At 39.3% G+C, this 17,919-nt stretch overlaps 1 protein-coding gene across 3 annotated transcripts in view; it reads left to right on the plus strand.

Moving 5' to 3' along the window:
- Positions 1–17,919, plus strand: part of QTMAN (queuosine-tRNA mannosyltransferase) — a 451,841-nt gene that overhangs the window by 407,336 nt on the left and 26,586 nt on the right. The window contains exon 11 of one of the 3 annotated variants that reach the window (XM_089916863.1): positions 9,860–11,115. The exons of the other annotated variants lie outside the window; for them this stretch is intronic. Coding sequence (XP_089772989.1) covers positions 9,860–9,898 — 39 coding nt within the window. The 3' untranslated portion in view covers positions 9,899–11,115. Of the gene's footprint in view, positions 1–9,859; positions 11,116–17,919 lie in introns of those variants that run through there. 3 annotated transcript variants of the gene reach the window in all.

Below are 17,919 nucleotides of genomic sequence, written 5' to 3' on the forward strand. Positions count from 1 at the left end.
CTTCATCATGTTCAAGAAAACAAATGAAGGGCTTGAGTTATTCTGAAATTATTTGTGGTTGCTGCACTATCGTGTGTTTTTATAACCATGATGTTGTTCATGTGGGTTATTGTTTTGTAATATCCAGGGCTCTATTTGATTGTGTGTGACAGAAATCAACTCACATTAATCAGGCATAAACTTTGGCTTATGTGTCAAAAAGTTTCAGGAGATGATCTTGGATATTATGAGAACTCCATCCTCTAGGATCTGGCTCAGTCTGTCTGTCTGTCTGTCTCTCTTTCTCATTCAAAGTCCCTCCTCTGCATTGTTTTCTTTCTCTAGAAGGCTATCTCAGTGTGGTGGGAAAGATGACTCATCATATTTCACATGATCTTTACAGCCTGAGAAGAGAGAATCGATCATATCTAGCATCTAAGTCAGACCCTGGTAAAAATGACACTGTCCACCCTGCCTGAGTCACTTTCCTGCACTTGTGGGAGATGGAGGAGAACCAAGCAAGACATAATTTCAGATGACTGCTCCAGTGTTACAATGGGATGACTCCTTCAATCCATATTATAAGAAACTTTCTAGCTATTGGGCAGAGGAACAAGTGATATAGGTAACATTGCATCTCTTGTTAATCAAATGTCCTCTCAGTTGAGTTATTTAGACCGCTATATGGGGTTGAATTTTTACTTAAATTTAGGTGTCTAGTTGTCTTTTCAAATGTTGTTCAGAGACTTACACTACAAGTAGCTTTGAAATGAAAATTGATGGATGTGCAGAAAAACATGGAAATAGAGCCACAAGACAAAGTTAGAATAAATGAAACTAATATTCATCACTGGAGGAATGTTAGACTTGCACTTAAATGTCACCTAGAAACACTCAATTCCTTTGCAGGCACAAACTAAGATGGAAAAATATCCACCAAGAGATAAAACTTGTATTTCCTTTTGTTTTTAGGACACACTCAATTGAGTTGCCTGTCACATGCTAGATAGTACAATTGACACTAGAAAGAGATTGTAGAATTTCCAAGCTAGAGAGGTTCATGAGTTGTGAAAGATTATCATTCAAGTGTCAAGTATCTGTCAAAAACTACTCGTGGAAGTGTTGGCAAGAATGTGGAGGAAAGAGAACCCTCCTACACTGTTGGTGGGAATGTAAATTGGTGCAGCCACTAAGGAGAATAATATGAAGGTTCCTCAAAAAATTAAGATTAAAACTACCATATAGGGGCTTCCCTGGTGGCGCAGTGGTTGGGAGTCTGCCTGCTGATGCAGGGGACGCGGGTTCGTGTCCCGGTCCGGGAGGATCCCACATGCCGCGGAGCGGCTGGGCATGTGAGCCATGGCCACTGAGCCTGCACGTCCAGAGCATGTGCTCCGCAGCGGGAGAGGCCACAGCAGTGAGAGGCCCGCGTACCACAAAACAAAACAAAACAAAACAAAACTACCATATTTATCCAGCTATCTCACTTCTGGGTATTTACCAAAGAATTAGAAAAAAACTAATTCAAAACCATGTATGTACCCCTACGTTCATCGTGGCATTACTTACTATAGCCAGGATGTAGAAACAACCTGAAATCCATCAATCGAAGAATGGATAAAGAAGATGTGGTACATATATACGATGGAATACCACTCAGCCATAAAAAAAGATGAAATCTTGCCATTTGTAATAACATGGATGGACCTCGAGCGTATTATGCTAAGTGAAACAAGTCAGACAGACAAAGACAATTACTGGAAGACTTCACTCATATGTGGAATATAAAAAACAAACAAAAAGGAAAGAAATGAACGAAACAAACAAAAACAAACACGTAGTTACAGAGAACAGAGTAGTGGTTACCAGAGGGGAAAGGTTGGAGGAAGGGTGAAACAGAAAAAGGATCAACTGTATGGTGACAGATGGAAACTATATTGTTGGTGGTGAGCACACTGTAGTGTATACAGACATAGAAATGTAACGTTGTATACATGAAACTTAAATAATGATATAAACCAATGCTACCTCAATAAAAAAAAATTTAATAAGCAGTAAAAAAAAGAAACCCCGAACAAAACAAAACTACTTGTTGATTGTTATGAAAAGTTTTAAATTTCCAATGATAAAAGCATCAATTTGGGGGGATACGTTCTGAGCTTAACCAAATTGAGAATGCAAAGAGAACCCTGGTCTTCTTCTGTATGCCTAAAACTTACAAAAGCATTAAAGAGGTCAAGGTCCTGAGCCCCGGTTATATGAAGAACTGGTGGCTAGAATGAGGTGCATAATGGTTGGTGACCAAAAATGACTCAGAAGATACTTTGGGCTCTGACTATGAAGATTTACTCTTAACCCAGAATAAAGTGGCATTTTTTTGTATTGACAAACATATTTGAATAATCTTTTGTAAGTCAACATAATAAAAAGTTATGTACGTACTGTTTGCTGTAGCTATGGTGCATTGAGTGATTATTCCCAATCCCACCCTATTTTGGATTATACAGTATACATGTATGCCCTTTTCCATGTGGCTTTGCAGTGTCTCCCACTAAAGGAAGCAGGGTGCTGTCCCCAACCCATTGATGTTGGGCTTGGCCATGTGACTTGCTTTGACCAATAGAATGGGTGGAAGTGACAGTGTGCCTTTTCCAAGCCAAGGCTTTAACAGGCATTGCATGTTCCCTCTGCTTGAACATCTGTCATTCACCATGAGAACACAATGGACTGGAAGCATATGGACATATATGAAGTAGACCTGAAACCAACCCAGCCTGCAGCTTGGAGCTCAGAGCTGAATCCTGAAATTGAGTTTTTACAAGTGACTTGCATCAACTCACAGACCCATGAGGGAGAAATAAACACTAGTTATTTTAAGTCACTGAATTTTGGAGTGGTTCTTCATGCAGCATTATTAGAGCAATAGCTGACTAATAGGGTAGTATTTCTTTCCTCTCTCTACAAGTGTTTTGAAATTGATGTTGCATCTAACAACGCATAGCATCGTAGGATCAAGGCAATTCAGTAATTATACAGTTAATCATTTAATTAGAATTATGAAGTGGTACAAAAATGATGCGAAGAACACAACACACAGAGACCTAATCTAATCTGAGAGTCAGGAAATGTTTCTCTGAGGAAATGACATTGAAGCTGAGACCTAGCTTTTGGCTAAGCACATTTGGGGAGTATGGGGGAAGTATTCCGAGTGCAGGTAACAGTCTTCGCAAAGCCCTTGAGGCAAGAAAGAGAAGGTCATTGAGTACAGAGGATTATCTGGAAAGCAGAGAGGAAACAGGAGAGTGCCAAGAGAAGAGAGGTTGGTGAGGTTCATTTTACCACAGTTTTATGGGCTGAATTGTCTCCCTCAAAATTCATATATATTTTTTAAAATTAATTAATTAATTTTTTTGGTTGAGTTGGGTCTTTGTTGCTGTGCACGGGCTCTCTCTAGTTGCGGTGAGCGGGGGCTTCTCTTCCTTGCGGTGTGCAGACTTCTCACTGCGGTGGCATCACTTGTTGCGGAGCACGGGCTCTAGGCCTGTAGGCTTCAGTAGTTGTGGTTCATGGGCTCAGTAGTTGTGGCATGCGGGCTCTAGAGCGCAGGCTCAGTAGTTGTGGTGCACCGGCTTAGTTGCTCTGCGGCATATGGGATCTTCCCGGATCAGGGCTGGAACCCTCGTCCCCTGCCCTGGCAGGTGGACTCTTAACCACTTTGCTACCAGGGAAGCCCAACATTCATATATTGATGTCCTTAACACCCAGTACCTCAGAATGATTTGGAGCTAAGGTGTTAAAGTGGTAATTAAGTCAAAATGAAGTCATTAGGGAGAGTCCCAAAGTCAATCTGACTGATGTCCTTTAGAAGAGGAGATTAGGACACAGACACATATTTTAATGCTTTATTTTTCTTTTCTAATGTTTTAAACATTTAAAATTTATATATTTTACAGTCTCTCTATTACAGCTCTATTATCTGAAATTCCTTGGGGTTTAATTCTGCTGTGTTTACTCTTTCCTGTGTCTCTCAAGGTGGATTGTTACCTTGAATGTGTTGTAATTTTGAACAGTGAGCTCATTTTTGATAGGCTTCATCTGGAGGCATCAAGTGTGGCCTGTGATAAGGTTTTATTACACCAGATTTTTTTCTCAGTTTGCTTCTGCTGGGAATACACTGAATCTCAATATGGAGTGTTCAGGGCCATGTGGTTGACACGAAGCTCATTTGAGGCACATGTCTATGATCACAATTTCTCTGGAAAGGCTTATTTTCTACCCTGCACCCAGGCCTCAATAGCTTGCTTCCTTGTTGTCTCTTTGTGCTAGTGTGCAGATTATTTCTCCTCTACCATTTCACGGAAGGGGAAGCCCTAAATGATCCTGGATTTATGTAGGAGGTTCAGTTTCAAATCCCCACCTCCCTGCAGAATTTCCAAGGTCTTGTCTCCTGTGTCTTTCTGAGAATGAAAGTGAAAACTCCTAGGTTTCTGAGACATAACCCCACCCTAGTCCACCCCAGCTCCTATACTGCCTAGTTAGTTCATGTGGTTACTACTTGGGCTCTCAGTTCCTTCTTTCTTTTGGCCCCTGGTGATTTCTCTTGCTTTCCCGCAAACTCAACTCTGGGTTGAAGAGGATAAGGAAAACATTACATGGAAAAACGTGATTGGTACTCCTTCCCCTTCCTGAATAACTCATTTCTAAAGCCATTAGGTGAGACAGAGCAAGATTGGAGAATATCAGGGTCCAAGGAGGACGAAGAGAACATCTAGTCAAGGATGGTAGGCAAAAAAGCATGAGGAATCAGCCTGAACAGGGCGAGAAGGTATCCACACAGGGGAGTCAGAGCCCAAACAGGGAGAAGAGGGCATCTGTGTGTGGGAGGGGATCATAGCAGGGATGGGAGATTGGTTGCATAAAGTGAGGTTGGTTGCGTAAGTAAATATTTGAAGAATTATGGAAGCTTGCCTTCTCACTATTAGAGACGGGGTTACATATACAGAAAGGGAGAAAATTAGAAACATGTGATTGGAGGTATAAGCATGATCTCGTGGTTTTCAGTATCTATAGATAAATATAGATAGATAGATTTCAATTTCTATAGATAGAAATAAATATAAATGTAACTATATGGTACACATATATATATATAATTCCTGGCTCTATATGGGAAGCAGCAACGCTCCAAAAACAATGAACATACATAGCCCCCAGACCTTGGCTTCCAAATACCATATTCCATTAAGGGAAAAAAAAAAGGAAATTTTTAGAGAAATGCCTGATTCTGGGGCTGGGGGAGAGAAAAAGTACAAGAAAAACCTGGAACTTCTACCATAAACCAAAGAAGTGTTAAAAAAAAAAATGATGGGCACATATCAAAAGGGCCTAGACGTCAGCTTAACTGAACTCCTACTAGCCACATTGGACATAATTTGAGTATTCATATGGGTAGTAACATGATAGTACCTCATAGAATTTACAATATTAAGTAAAATAAGAGACCATACCAGCATAAATCAATGAATGAATGAATGAATGAATTTAAAGTTTGTTGAGGAACAGGATGTTTACATGGTTTCAGAGTACCTCCCCACAAAGGGGGGGAAAGTAACTTTATGGTGGAAGAGCCTGGGAGACATCACTTTTATCAAGTGGTGACAGTGAACATCAGCTATTGAAACCATGCATGACCTGGTCTGCTTCTCTGAGAGGAACACAGCATCACTTCTGTGATACTGTGACCTGAATCCAATCCTGAGGAAACTTCAGGCAAATTTAAACTGAGGGAAATTCTACGAAGTAACTGGACTCATCTTCGAAACATCAAAGTCATGAAAGTCCACCATAGACTGAAGAATATTCCAGACTGAAGGAGACTAAAGAGACATGACAAGCAGTGCAGTGTGTGATTCTGAAGTGGATCCTTTCGTTACAAAAAATATTGTTGCATCAATTGGTGAAACTGGAATGTGATCTGTGGACCAAAGGGCAGGAGTGTATCAAAACGTATTTCCTGGTTTTGTTAGTTGTGTTGCAGTCAGTAGGAGGATGTTCCTATTTGTAGAAAACACACATTAAATTGTTTGGGGCTAATGGACCTTCTGGTCAGCAGTTTATAAGTATTCAGGAAAAACAAGCTATTTATACTGTCTGTCTAGCTTTTTTGCTAGAAAAAAAAAAAGGAATTTTTGATTGTTTCAAAATTTAAAGCGACCAATAGCAAAATAAAAAATATGTGATGTAGCTTAAGTAGTACTAACTATTCTATTCAACAAACTAGAAAAAAAAAAAAAATCCAGCCAACTAAACTCTAAGAAAATAGGGGAAAGAAATAAAGGATCAAACAACAAAATTAATGAAGTAGAAGACAAAAAAGCAAGAGAGAGAGGATACATAGGGACCCTTCTTCACCATTGGGCAGCTACTAGGACTTTTGTCCTTACTTGCATGAGCAATGGATGCTCTTGTAGAAAGAGAGGTTCTGAGACAGTTCTCAGATTTTGAATTTCAAAACCCTGGGCCTTTGTGTATCAGACATGCCCTAAAGATCTGAAATCATGATATTAACATCACAAACAAAAGATTTGGGAAAAATAGATGAAAATTCAGTGTATTTCACCATATATTAAATGAAGTCTCTATAGGTTAAGGAAGAGAAGAAAAGGAGAAAGTGGTCAGAAGGAAAGCACAGAGTTTAAAGACTGGTGGTGTCTCTGAAAAGGGACTTTGGCTCTGATCTTTCTTCACCTGACCTGGGAGAAATGTCCATGGTTAGCAGAATCTGGGAGCAGAGAGCTAGCTGGTCTTGTATCTTGGGGGAACCCAGGATCCTCTAGCCTCACAGGTTCCCTGTGCCCACCACAGTGCAGGAGCAGTAGAAGAGAGAGATGGCTCTGAGAGTGTTCAGATAACCAATCAGAGAGAGCCTCTGTGTTCCTGATATCCCACTGAGTCTCTGAAAGAACCACATAGTTGCTATAGGCCCAGAAGTCTAAGAATATTTAACCTAACAGGTTAGGGTTAGGGTTGGCTTAGACAAATTAATAAGGTCCAGATGGGATGGTGACATCTCAGAGACTTGCATGGATCAACCCTGGAGGACCAGAATTGGTAACACATCTCTTAGTGAATGTCAGCGTGAATAGATGATGGCTCCCATCCTAGCATCCTGTTTATTTGTAAACTATTCTGAACATAGTCCCCAAGTTATTAGATAGGTGGATGGATGAATGGCTGGCTGGCTGGCTGGCTGGATGGATAATAAAAGGGCAATTCCTAAATTATATCAGTCTAAAAGCTGCTGTGTTATAGAATTTCATACCGCTAAGAATGCCACTAGGAGAATAGCCAAATTGCCCTCATTTACTCATGCCCATCCTGGCACTGCTTTCCAAGATCAGCAGCAACTAAGACTGGGAGAAGAATAGGTTCTAATATCATTTTCATCTGCAGCTGAAATAGCCCCAGAATCAGTAGATAAAGCAAGTGTCTTTGCAAAACAGTACATTACGGAAGAAATACGATTGGAAGTTTCAGACACTAAAAAGTATTTTTTTAAAAAGACATTTCTTCCATGTTTGCTTGTTTACTAAAGACAAATAAAAGGCATTTGAATTATTTTCTGCCCTGTTTGGAATCTTCTCTTTTTATCTTGGCCTTACCAGGTTTTTATTTGTATACTTAGGGAGATCTTTATGGAAGGAAAATTGTAATTCTAAAGCAGTCGCAAACAAACACTCACACAGCATAACCAAACCACAATTTTATGCAGATTTTTTTCCCTATCTTGGATTCTGAGTTCTTAAAGGAAAATGTGGATGCAGTGGTGTGTCACAACTGCTATTAGAGAAGTCCAAGGGAAAAGAGTACAACATGATGATCAGCCTTGGCAGTCTCCACATACAGCGTGATTATATTGTAATGCTGTTTGATGCAATGATATGTTTGATCAGTTTCAAGAGATGAATATCACCTCACTTCAAACAATATGATACAGTCTCATTGTGTGGAATTATGGCCTCTGTCAATCAGCATATGGCATAACCCTTAAAGTGCCATCTTTGGGGAATGTCATAAAAATGATTTGCAACACTTGCATTAATTAGTAAGTTTTTGCTCTAAAACCAAGCAAAACCTGTTAAGGCAATTTATCTGCTATATCTCTGTTCATTTTTGTTATCACAGAAACATGTATATAACCCACCCATGCAAACACTCAGCCGATTAGCTCAACTTACTAGAACAGCCATGCTAAAAAAAAAATCCTAGTGTGAGTATGAGCTCCCCTCCCCCATATAAATACGTAAGCTATATTTTCTCTATTTTGTTTTATGGTCCCCAACATACCCTTACTTTGAGCCAACTATCCTATCAAAGTGAATGGTGGGTGCAAAGTAAAGGCAAACATGAAATTATCACGAGGTCTATGGTCTTGACAAGACAAACTCAAAATTTAAGCTCGACAAATGACAAATAAATGGCAGGTGTACATGTTTAGATAGAATAAATACAGATTAAGAGTCCTTTGAATGTCATTAATTTCACTTTGTCAATGTTAATTGTTAGATACATTTTGAGGGAAGAAGAATTACGATCATTTTTTTACCTTAGGTATGGAATATTTTCCCTCTTGGTGTTTCTGTGTTATCCACTAATTTGCCATTGTCACCCAGTTATACTGTTATTTCAATTTTCCCCAATAATACATAATTTGAGAAGTTACTGGTTTGACATGGTACATACTGATTTGACCTGAGACTTAACACACTTTCCCAAGGTGGTTAACACCCCCCAGATTCAACTGTGTTTGTTGACAGTGTATGTGTCACTGGAGTGTTGTGAGCCTTTTCCCGGGAAATTCCTCTCCCACCGTGTCTCCAGGCCTTCCCCTTTCCAGTTTTCCCCAGTGTCCTCTATTCCTGTTATCAACTGAGGAACCACCTGCTGTGGTAGGCAGCCTCCTAAGGTGGTCCCCAATGATCCCTGACTCTTAGTATTCACTAACTTGTGCAATCACCTCTCCTTGAACCTAGTGACTTGCTTTTAATGAACAGAATGTGGACAAAGTTATTGGATGTCTCTTTCATGATTAGGTTATAAAAGACCATGACTTCTGTCTTGCTAGCAGGGTCTGTCTCTGGCTGGCTTTGAGGAACCAAGTTTCCATGTTCGAGAGCCCCATGTGGCCAGGAAACGAGAGCAGCCTCTGGCCAATGGCCAGCGAGAAACTGAGACTCTCATTCCGATAGACTAGGAAGAACTGAGTCACAACTACTAATGTGAGCTCGGAAGCAGATCCTGCCTCAGCTAATGTGACTGTGGTACCAGCTGACTTCTAGATAATAGCCTCCTGAGAGGCCCTGAAGAAGGGGACCCTGTGCCTAGGTTCTAAACCCACAGAAACTGTGAGATAGTAAATGTGTGTGGTTTTAAGTCACTAAATTTTGGGTTTGTTTGTTGTATAGCAATAGACAACACAACTACCGTGTCTTAGTGAACATACTCGGTAGCTCACTGCAGCTAAGTTTTGTGGTGAGTAGTAAAATAGTGCAGTGGGACTACAATTCTTCACACTGATGCCTTCAAAACATAGACTTCATACTCATTGGCAAGCTATGAGGAAGAGCTGACCCAGTCCGCAAAGAAACACGTGAAGTCTCTAAGACCTTCCTGCAAATACCTTTCCATTATTCATGGGCAAGAAATATTGACCAGTGTTTACTCTTTGGTATAGGATTGTAAGCTTTGAAGTATAAAGGTGCTATTTCTTTTTCCAAGGCAAGGTTTGGCACATACACTTACTGGGACTAGAGAAATATAAAATGGTTTTTATTCATGTCGTGAGTGCTGTATTCTTAGACACATCTCTCTGGTTTCACAGATTTTTTCACACCACTACATCATGTCAGCAGCTTCTTGAGTTCTAGACTTCGTGGTAGAATTGCTAACAATCCCGTTAGAGACTTCATAAAACTTAGAGGTAGGTGGTCTTATTACCAGTAGCTGATATGATCTGAAGACTTGTTCCTGCAACAGGGTTATATAATTTGTGAATTATGTTATCATTTACTCAGTTATCCACATTAATAGAGGGGAACCATGATGAAACTATTTAGTCAATAATCAAACACATTTTATTTTGAGATTTCATCGATTTATACATACATATTAGATCTCTCCTAGGTATGTTCAACCTAATATTAAGATCTTCTTGTTTCTTTGATTCATACCTAGTGCTGGTACAAAGAGAAGACAACCCAGCTGAGTAGAAGAGGGGAGTTAATTTGGTACTGAACATGTTTCATGGGTGGGACATGTGTGATTTATCAAGAATTGATTTATTTAAAAGGTCCCTAAGTAGTCTAGGACTTAAAACAACAATGGAAAAACAATAACAACAACCACCAGTAAGGCTTCTTTCCTTATTAGGTTAACAAGGATTTCTAAATGAATTACATCCAGGCAAGGTGATAGAGAAAATGGCTTATACACAGTTGGTGGGAGTATAAATTGGCATGACCTTTTTTTCTAGAATAATTTAACAACATGCTTTAACATTTTAAGTCCATTTCACGTCTAGGAATTTATGCCAAGAAAAGAAATCTGAACTTGCAAAGATTTTAAAAGAAGTTTATTGAAGCACTGTTTATAAGAATAAAAATTGACTGCAACCTAAATGTCTGTCAATAGAATGAAACACACGATGATATATACAAAATAGAGGCCACCATAGCCAGTTAAAGGGGAACACTTGTGTCATGGAAAGGCATTAGAAATATACTGTTTTGTTTTTTTTTTTTTGCTGTACGCGGGCCTCTCACTGTTGTGGCCTGTCCCGCTGCGGAGCACAGGCTCCGGACGCGCAGGCTCAGTGGCCATGGCTCACGGGCCCAGCCGCTCTGCGGCATGTGGCATTTTCCCGGACCGGGGCACGAACCCCTGTCCTCTGCATCAGCGGGTGGACTCTCAACCACTGCGCCACCAGGGAAGCCCTATACTGTTAAACTTTTAAAGCTAGTCAGTGAACAAAAGGGTATATATACTATGGCTCCAATTTTTCTTTTTTTAAGTCAACCTTGTATGTGCATAGATTAACACCTGAGAGATATATACGTACACCAAATCATAACAACTGGTTTTATTTAATAGAGGAATTATAGTGAGATTTTTTTTTTTTTTTTTTGCGGTACGCGGGCCTCTCACTGTCGTGGCCTCTCCCGTTGCGGAGCACAGGCTCCGGACGCGCAGGCTCAGTAGCCATGGCTCACGGGCCCAGCCGCTCCGCGGCATGTGGGATCTTCCCGGACCGGGGCATGAGCCCGTGTTCCCTGCATCGGCAGGCGGACTCTCAACCACTGTGCCACCAGGGAAGCCCTATAGTGATATATTTGAATATTTTCCAGTGAGGATGTATTATTTATCAGTCAGAAAAGATAGCTATTTTCACTTTGAAAAAATTCTAGACATTAATTTTTGCTTTTTCTGTTTTGGCCACTGAAAAAAAAATCAACCCATAATCATCTCTTTCTTCTTGTCCTCCAGGTGCTCATCTAGTTTTCATTCATTAGCTCAGCTAACATTTATTAAGCACCTATCATGTGTCCTGTGATAGTCACTGAATTAACAACAATAAACAAGAGTCTCTGACTCTAATGAAAAAGACACGTGAAATTTCACATGAAATAAAGTGTGTAAATGCTCCGTTAGAGCAGATGTAAGACAAGGTGGGGTGGAGGAGGGAGTGATCAATTTAAAATTATGGAACAATTCATGAATTTGTGCATCATCTCTGCGGGTATTTCTTCTACTACAAAAGTATAAATGCCTGGAGACTGATTCCATAACATACACTTTTAAAATAATCTCTTCAGTTTCCAGAATCTTGATGATGGTGTGCCAAGTGTTCAAAGAATACCTTTATGTTCAAGTTATTCATTTGCTAGAGTAGTGGGTTTTGAATTTTTTGGAATTCAAGACTAGAGTTCCAATACAAGAATATGCAGTGGCACGTTGGAATGGATTTAAAAATTTAAAGCACTCCACAAGTAAGCAATAACTTCAAGCATAGCAAGGTCTTAGGGTGTCTTTGAAAGTATCCAGGGTATCAAGATAAGCTAGTTCACATAGTTACCCCTGAGCACGGAGCCAGTGTTCAAGCAGAATGTTTATATTCTAATAACACCTCAGAGATTAGCTATATTTGTTTGAACACATATGTAATCCATATAGAATATATATGTAAATACACTCACATAAGCATATTTGGGAATCAGAGATTTAGTAACCATGCCCTCCTTTCATTACTGATTTGAAGTTTTTTATCTATCACAAAGGGCTAATTGTTCGGTAGAGCGCCTACCTCAGTGAACATTCCATCAGGACAGACATGAATAGGAGCTCGTTAAACAGCTTAAAGCAGACCAGAATCTGACAGCACACCTGGGAAGGGTGGGCTTCTGGCTCAGCTGTTTCAGTGGAGACCCTGTAAGGATGCAGAACCCTCAAAAACGTATTGTCTGTTTGCTTTCAGTAGAGCTAGTCAGTTCAGTTGAGATCTTTGTTGAGATTTTTTTAAGGGACTTCAGATAGCTGGGAGGAAAACTCATTGGGGTGTTTCATTCAAGGGGTACTTGCCCCAAAGATTTTTATACTTTACCCACAGAGTTTGACTTAATCTGCCACTTTCTTTATTTTCCTATCATTAATTAGATGACACACAGGTAGAAGAACAGACGAGGGAGAGAAGTAAAAGAAGACACGAGTGAAGAAGAGAAGAAAAAAACTGAATATGGTAGAAGGATCAGTTTCCCCGTCTATCACTATGAGAATTTTAGGATATTCATGGTCAATAGTGACCACACTTGAAAAAGATTTCTTTGGGATGAATCCCACTATGTGCGACTTGGGTGTTAAAAACAAGACAACAGGCCCCAAATGGGATAACTTATGCTAAGCCCCACATCACCAAACTGAGACTTAATTACAGTTTTGGCTCTCCCAGAAATGGAATCTTAAGCCAGGAATCTCCAGATTAGCTAATAATAACTAATAATCTCCAGATTATTAGTTACATAATCTGCCTGGTAGCTCCCTGCCATCCCCTAAAGGAAAGTAACCTTGCAATAAGCAACCCACTTTTTGGCCTAGTATAACTTCTTTATTCCTGCTCCCTTTTTTTTTTTTTGCGGTACGCGGGCCTCTCACTGTTGTGACAGGGGACACGGGTTCATGCCCCGGTCTGGGAGGATCCCACATGCCGGGGAGCGGCTGGGCCCGTGAGCCATGGCCGCTGGGCCTGCGCATCCGGAGCCTGTGCTCCACAACGGGAGAGGCCACAGCAGTGGGAGGCCCGCGTACCGCAAAAAAAAAAAAAAAAAAAAATTGTGTGACTTGCCAAAAAATGGATTGGTATTAATTATAAAAATTACATTAGAATTAATGCATTCATTAATGATCTACTAATCAATATCAATTGAAGGTTTATTATTTTAAGGAGGATGACCAATTAGCAGTTTGACACCATGAAGAAGAGATAACCAACTGACTGACGGATCCCCATCAAGTTTAATTTTAATTTGTTTTAAAAGTATCTTCTTGAGGAATGAGTTTAAATGCACACCACTCTTTCTCCTTTCAGCAAATGAATATATAAGTTGTTTAAAAAGCATATCTCAATGACCAAGAATGAAGTCTGGCGTATGTAACAAGAAATGAGCACATCTTCTAAATGGGCTCGATGGTATGGTCTAAGTTCTATTATATAGAATTTATATGGCCTAAATCTATAACTGGATTGCTCTTTAAATTAAATGAATTTGTATATCCGCTTTCCCTTAATGGAATCGGTTTTGATATACTCTTTGTTCGTGCTGTTACGGCTGCAGTCTAAGGGTTCTTTGTATTAACTTTTTAAAGTTACATCACAAAGGGGTTTTAAGATTTCCCAACAGGCTTCTATTTAACCAAAGCTTTTGATCTCAAACCTGCTGGGGACTAGTGAAATCCTTACCAATTCTCCAGGAACTTCTCACTATTGGAATTTGAAAAGACCCACCTGAAGGACTGAACTCCCAGTATGGTTTCAGCCACCCTTCAGATCACGCTATTCAGGCAGCTGGCGAGGGGGTCTAATGCACCCTTTGTGATCGGCTAAGCAGTCTAAGGTGTCCTTTGCATGAGTTGCACTCCCGAGGAAATAAAAACCAGGAGGACACAGACCTATATACCTTATTTCCTGCTATCTTCAGTTAAAGGCGGATTGCAGGGGGTCTGCTTAACATCCTTTGCTACCTAAATACCTTTTGGACATGGGAACTCAATAAAAGAACTTTCATTGCATCCATTACCCTACTGCGGTGCATAACAAATTAGATTTAAAAGGCTACTTTTTTCCCCCTTACAGCTATTTCCAACATTTTCTTTAAAATTTCAATTTAGTGTCTAGTGCCAGAATATTCTATATTTTAAAACTCTATAATACCAATTATGCCAACTGAACACTATTTCCAAAGAATTAGGCTTCTATTCTTATAGAAAAATTGTAGTTTAGAATTAAGATAAGGTAAAAAATAAAATAAAATGAAGATAAGTTAGAAAATTATGTTTAAAACAGGTTAAATATAAAACTATATATCACAAATATTGTTCTTGGATAACTCTTTTTAAAATATAAATGCATTAATTTTTTATTTGGCTCTAAATTCCCACTTTTTGAAAAAATTTGCATTTGAGGTTGAAAAATATCAATGCCACATATTAACCTATTTTTAGAAAGGGTGAAATAAAATTCTCAATGATAATATTTAAATACTTTTATGTATTTTATCTTAAAACTCCATTGTGCAGAGGTTTTAGGGCATGTAAACAACACAGGACACAGAAGGCAAATACAACTTTGTAAAGAACACAATATTTGCAGCTGTGTGTGAGAACAGATTTGCCTATGGACCACTTCTCCTGTGTAAATATTTATCTTTACCCTTCTATTAATGCGGTGTCAAACCTCTTTATAATTCAAAAACAATTTTTGGACTCTGTCTTGATAGAGATGGATATTACTGTCATTGCATCAGATGTTATGATCCCTGACAAAGCCTCAAATTAGCTATATGCCAAAGAACTAGAAAGAAATGTATAAGTATTTCCAGAAGCTGTAAAAGATTTGCCATTCAGTGCTCACTGCTTGAGGGCATACTCTCTCACACCACACATGTACCATCTATTACCAGACATTAGAGGCACTTGCTATCAGTATGTTTTTTTGTCCTCTTTGTGCTCTGGTGTAACTACAGAAAAGTAGCCTGGAACCATCTCAGTTCTGAATATGTGGTAGAGTGGTCAGGCTATGTTCAGTCTGGGTTTCAGAAACACTGTTACCACACCTGTAGAATATGACATAATTGTTCCATTTCTCGACTTATTAATTTTGATAAGCATTTGTTACACATCTGATTGGTAGATATTTATGAGTAGCTGCCTGATGGACTATTATGTTCTGCAGTTAATAATAACTGATTATAGGAAGACAAGATGCTATGAATTCTTTCTCTGGACAAAGAGGGGCTCAAAGACTTGCAGAACTGTGAGAATCATGGGAAATATGGAAAAAAAGATTTCCGATATTTATGAATAATATAGGTGTTACTTATGTTGTGTTACAGTAATCCCCTGCTTCTTTGTAAAAAAAAAAAAACAAAACTATTCATTTTTATTGCATAGATAAGAGACTTAATAAAATATTTCTCATGATCCCAAATTTATTCTCATTCACTTTTACTCACAGTGTGAGTAGTTAGAATTTGGGGGATGATTACTCTGCAATATCTATCATTTAAAAGATGTGGGCTTCCCTGGTGGCGCAGTGGTTGAGAGTCCGCCTGCCGATGCAGGGGACGCGGGTTCGTGCCCTGGTCCGGGAAGATCCCACATGCCGCGGAGCGGCTGGGGGCCCGTGAGCCATGGCCGCTGAGCCTGCGCGTCCGGAGCCTGTGCTCCGCAACGGGAGAGGCCACAGCAGTGAGAGGCCCGCGTACCGCAAAGAAAAAAAAGAAAAAAAAAAAAAAAAAAAGACGTGTATCACCTTTGATTAGAAAACTGTACTTCCAAAATACAGCCTGTAGAAATACTCACAACTTTATACTTAGAAGTCCACTAGTGTGTGATGTATGAGAGTAAAAATTGTAATCACTCTAAATGTCCACCAACATGAGGTTGCTAATAAGATACTGCACATCCATGGTAGCAGCACTGTCGTGGTTGCATGCCTACCAGTGCCAGGCAGTAACTCCTCATCCTGGGTGACAACCATTTCACGGAGGTATTGTTAATATCACACCTTACAAGTTGAGAAAGTGGATTACAGAGAAAATAAGCAACTTGTCAAAGTCAGAGAATTACTAACAGTGAAGCTAGGATTCAAACTCAACCAAGACATTTGGCTGCAAAGCCATAAACTTAACCCACTAATATTTGTATATTTTATAGAACACTCATATAACCCACTAATATGTGTGTATTCAAAGAATGAGATAGTTTTAGAGATCATGAAATGAAAAAAGTCTAAGAAATATTAGATACAGTTTGGTAAAAATTATGTCTGTATACATTAGAATATGGAGAGAAAAGTTTGAAGGACTATTCACCAGGCTGTTTATATTAAAATGTCTGTGGTTAGACTTTTATTTTCTACTTTATATATTTCTTTAATATTTAGATGTCTTATAACTTTGTATAATAAAAACAATACAGTTCTTTAAAATATCAACATATAAGTAGGAGAATCAATAAAATTAATAAATTATTGTATCAACATATGCAGCATTATTTCAAGATCTCAAGTGCTGGCATTCAATTTGGCCTTTTTTAAACAAAGCATAAATAAATTATATCACATAGGATTTTCATACTACGGACATTAATTATTGCAGTCTGTTTTGGGGGAGGATGATGTTCTATGGTGAAGAAAGCTACACCACCGAGACTTTTTTCCTTGTGTAAGCAAGTTTTGCAAGTGACTTGTCTTATAACTATTGAATAAAAGTCCTGTTTTATCAATAGAGTTATACATATTTTTATTTCACATTCTTTATATTAGAACACAATTATTTATTCTTTTAAAGGAGGATTGTCACAATGTTTCTAATACATAAAAACGCTTCCTACTTTTGCATTTGTAAACTGCTTCCGTGGGTAGACATTGCATCCAGGTTCCTAAGGTCAGGAAAAAAAATCTGGGCATTTTATTCTGAAGTTACAAATGATACTTGATACACCACTGGGCTAAACGCAGGATTGGGCTGGCTCTAGCTTTACATCTTGCATTTCAGCATTGAAAAAAAAATCAGTCATGGGTAACGCTTTCAAAAATGTTAATCCCAATTTTTGCTTATGGATATCACATGATTTTAAAAGGTAATAAAGAGCATTCTCAGTAGTCAAGGGTGAGTCAAGGAAAATGGCATCTGTGGGAATAAGTCAGCCAAACAAAAACTTGACCCAACACCAAGCTCATTGTCAGAATCACAGCTGCCGCATCAACCAATGAGACCTGAAATGGAGGCAGCCAGGAAGTCAGGTGCCGAGGCTGGAAAGCCTGTTCCAGACCCATTGGCAGTTGGCCCTTCAGCTGCTGTACAGCCCCAGGAAGGGCCCAGGGGGCTGGATCTGGTTTTCGACCACAGGAGGAAAGTGAAGTGAAGTACAACCAATATTGTCAACAGCGAGACTGTCAAGTTAGTGCTGATAATATATTCATGGGGAGATGTATTGTTTTGCTCTTCGGGTTCTGTGGGGAAGGAGAGCCAAGGGAGAATGTACATAGCCACTCTGAAAGCATAATCTACCTCCTGCTCATAGAAACTAGTGATGGTGGCTCAGGCTTCCTTTTACTCTCGATTCCTTCTAGTAGCATGTCTTATTTACTAAGTAGAATCTTGAAAAATA

This window comes from Delphinapterus leucas, chromosome 8 (assembly GCF_059928025.1).
Source record: "Delphinapterus leucas isolate spDelLeu-1000000601 "Yukka" chromosome 8, BTC_Dleu_Yukka2, whole genome shotgun sequence".
Classification (NCBI taxonomy): Eukaryota; Metazoa; Chordata; class Mammalia; order Artiodactyla; family Monodontidae; genus Delphinapterus; species Delphinapterus leucas.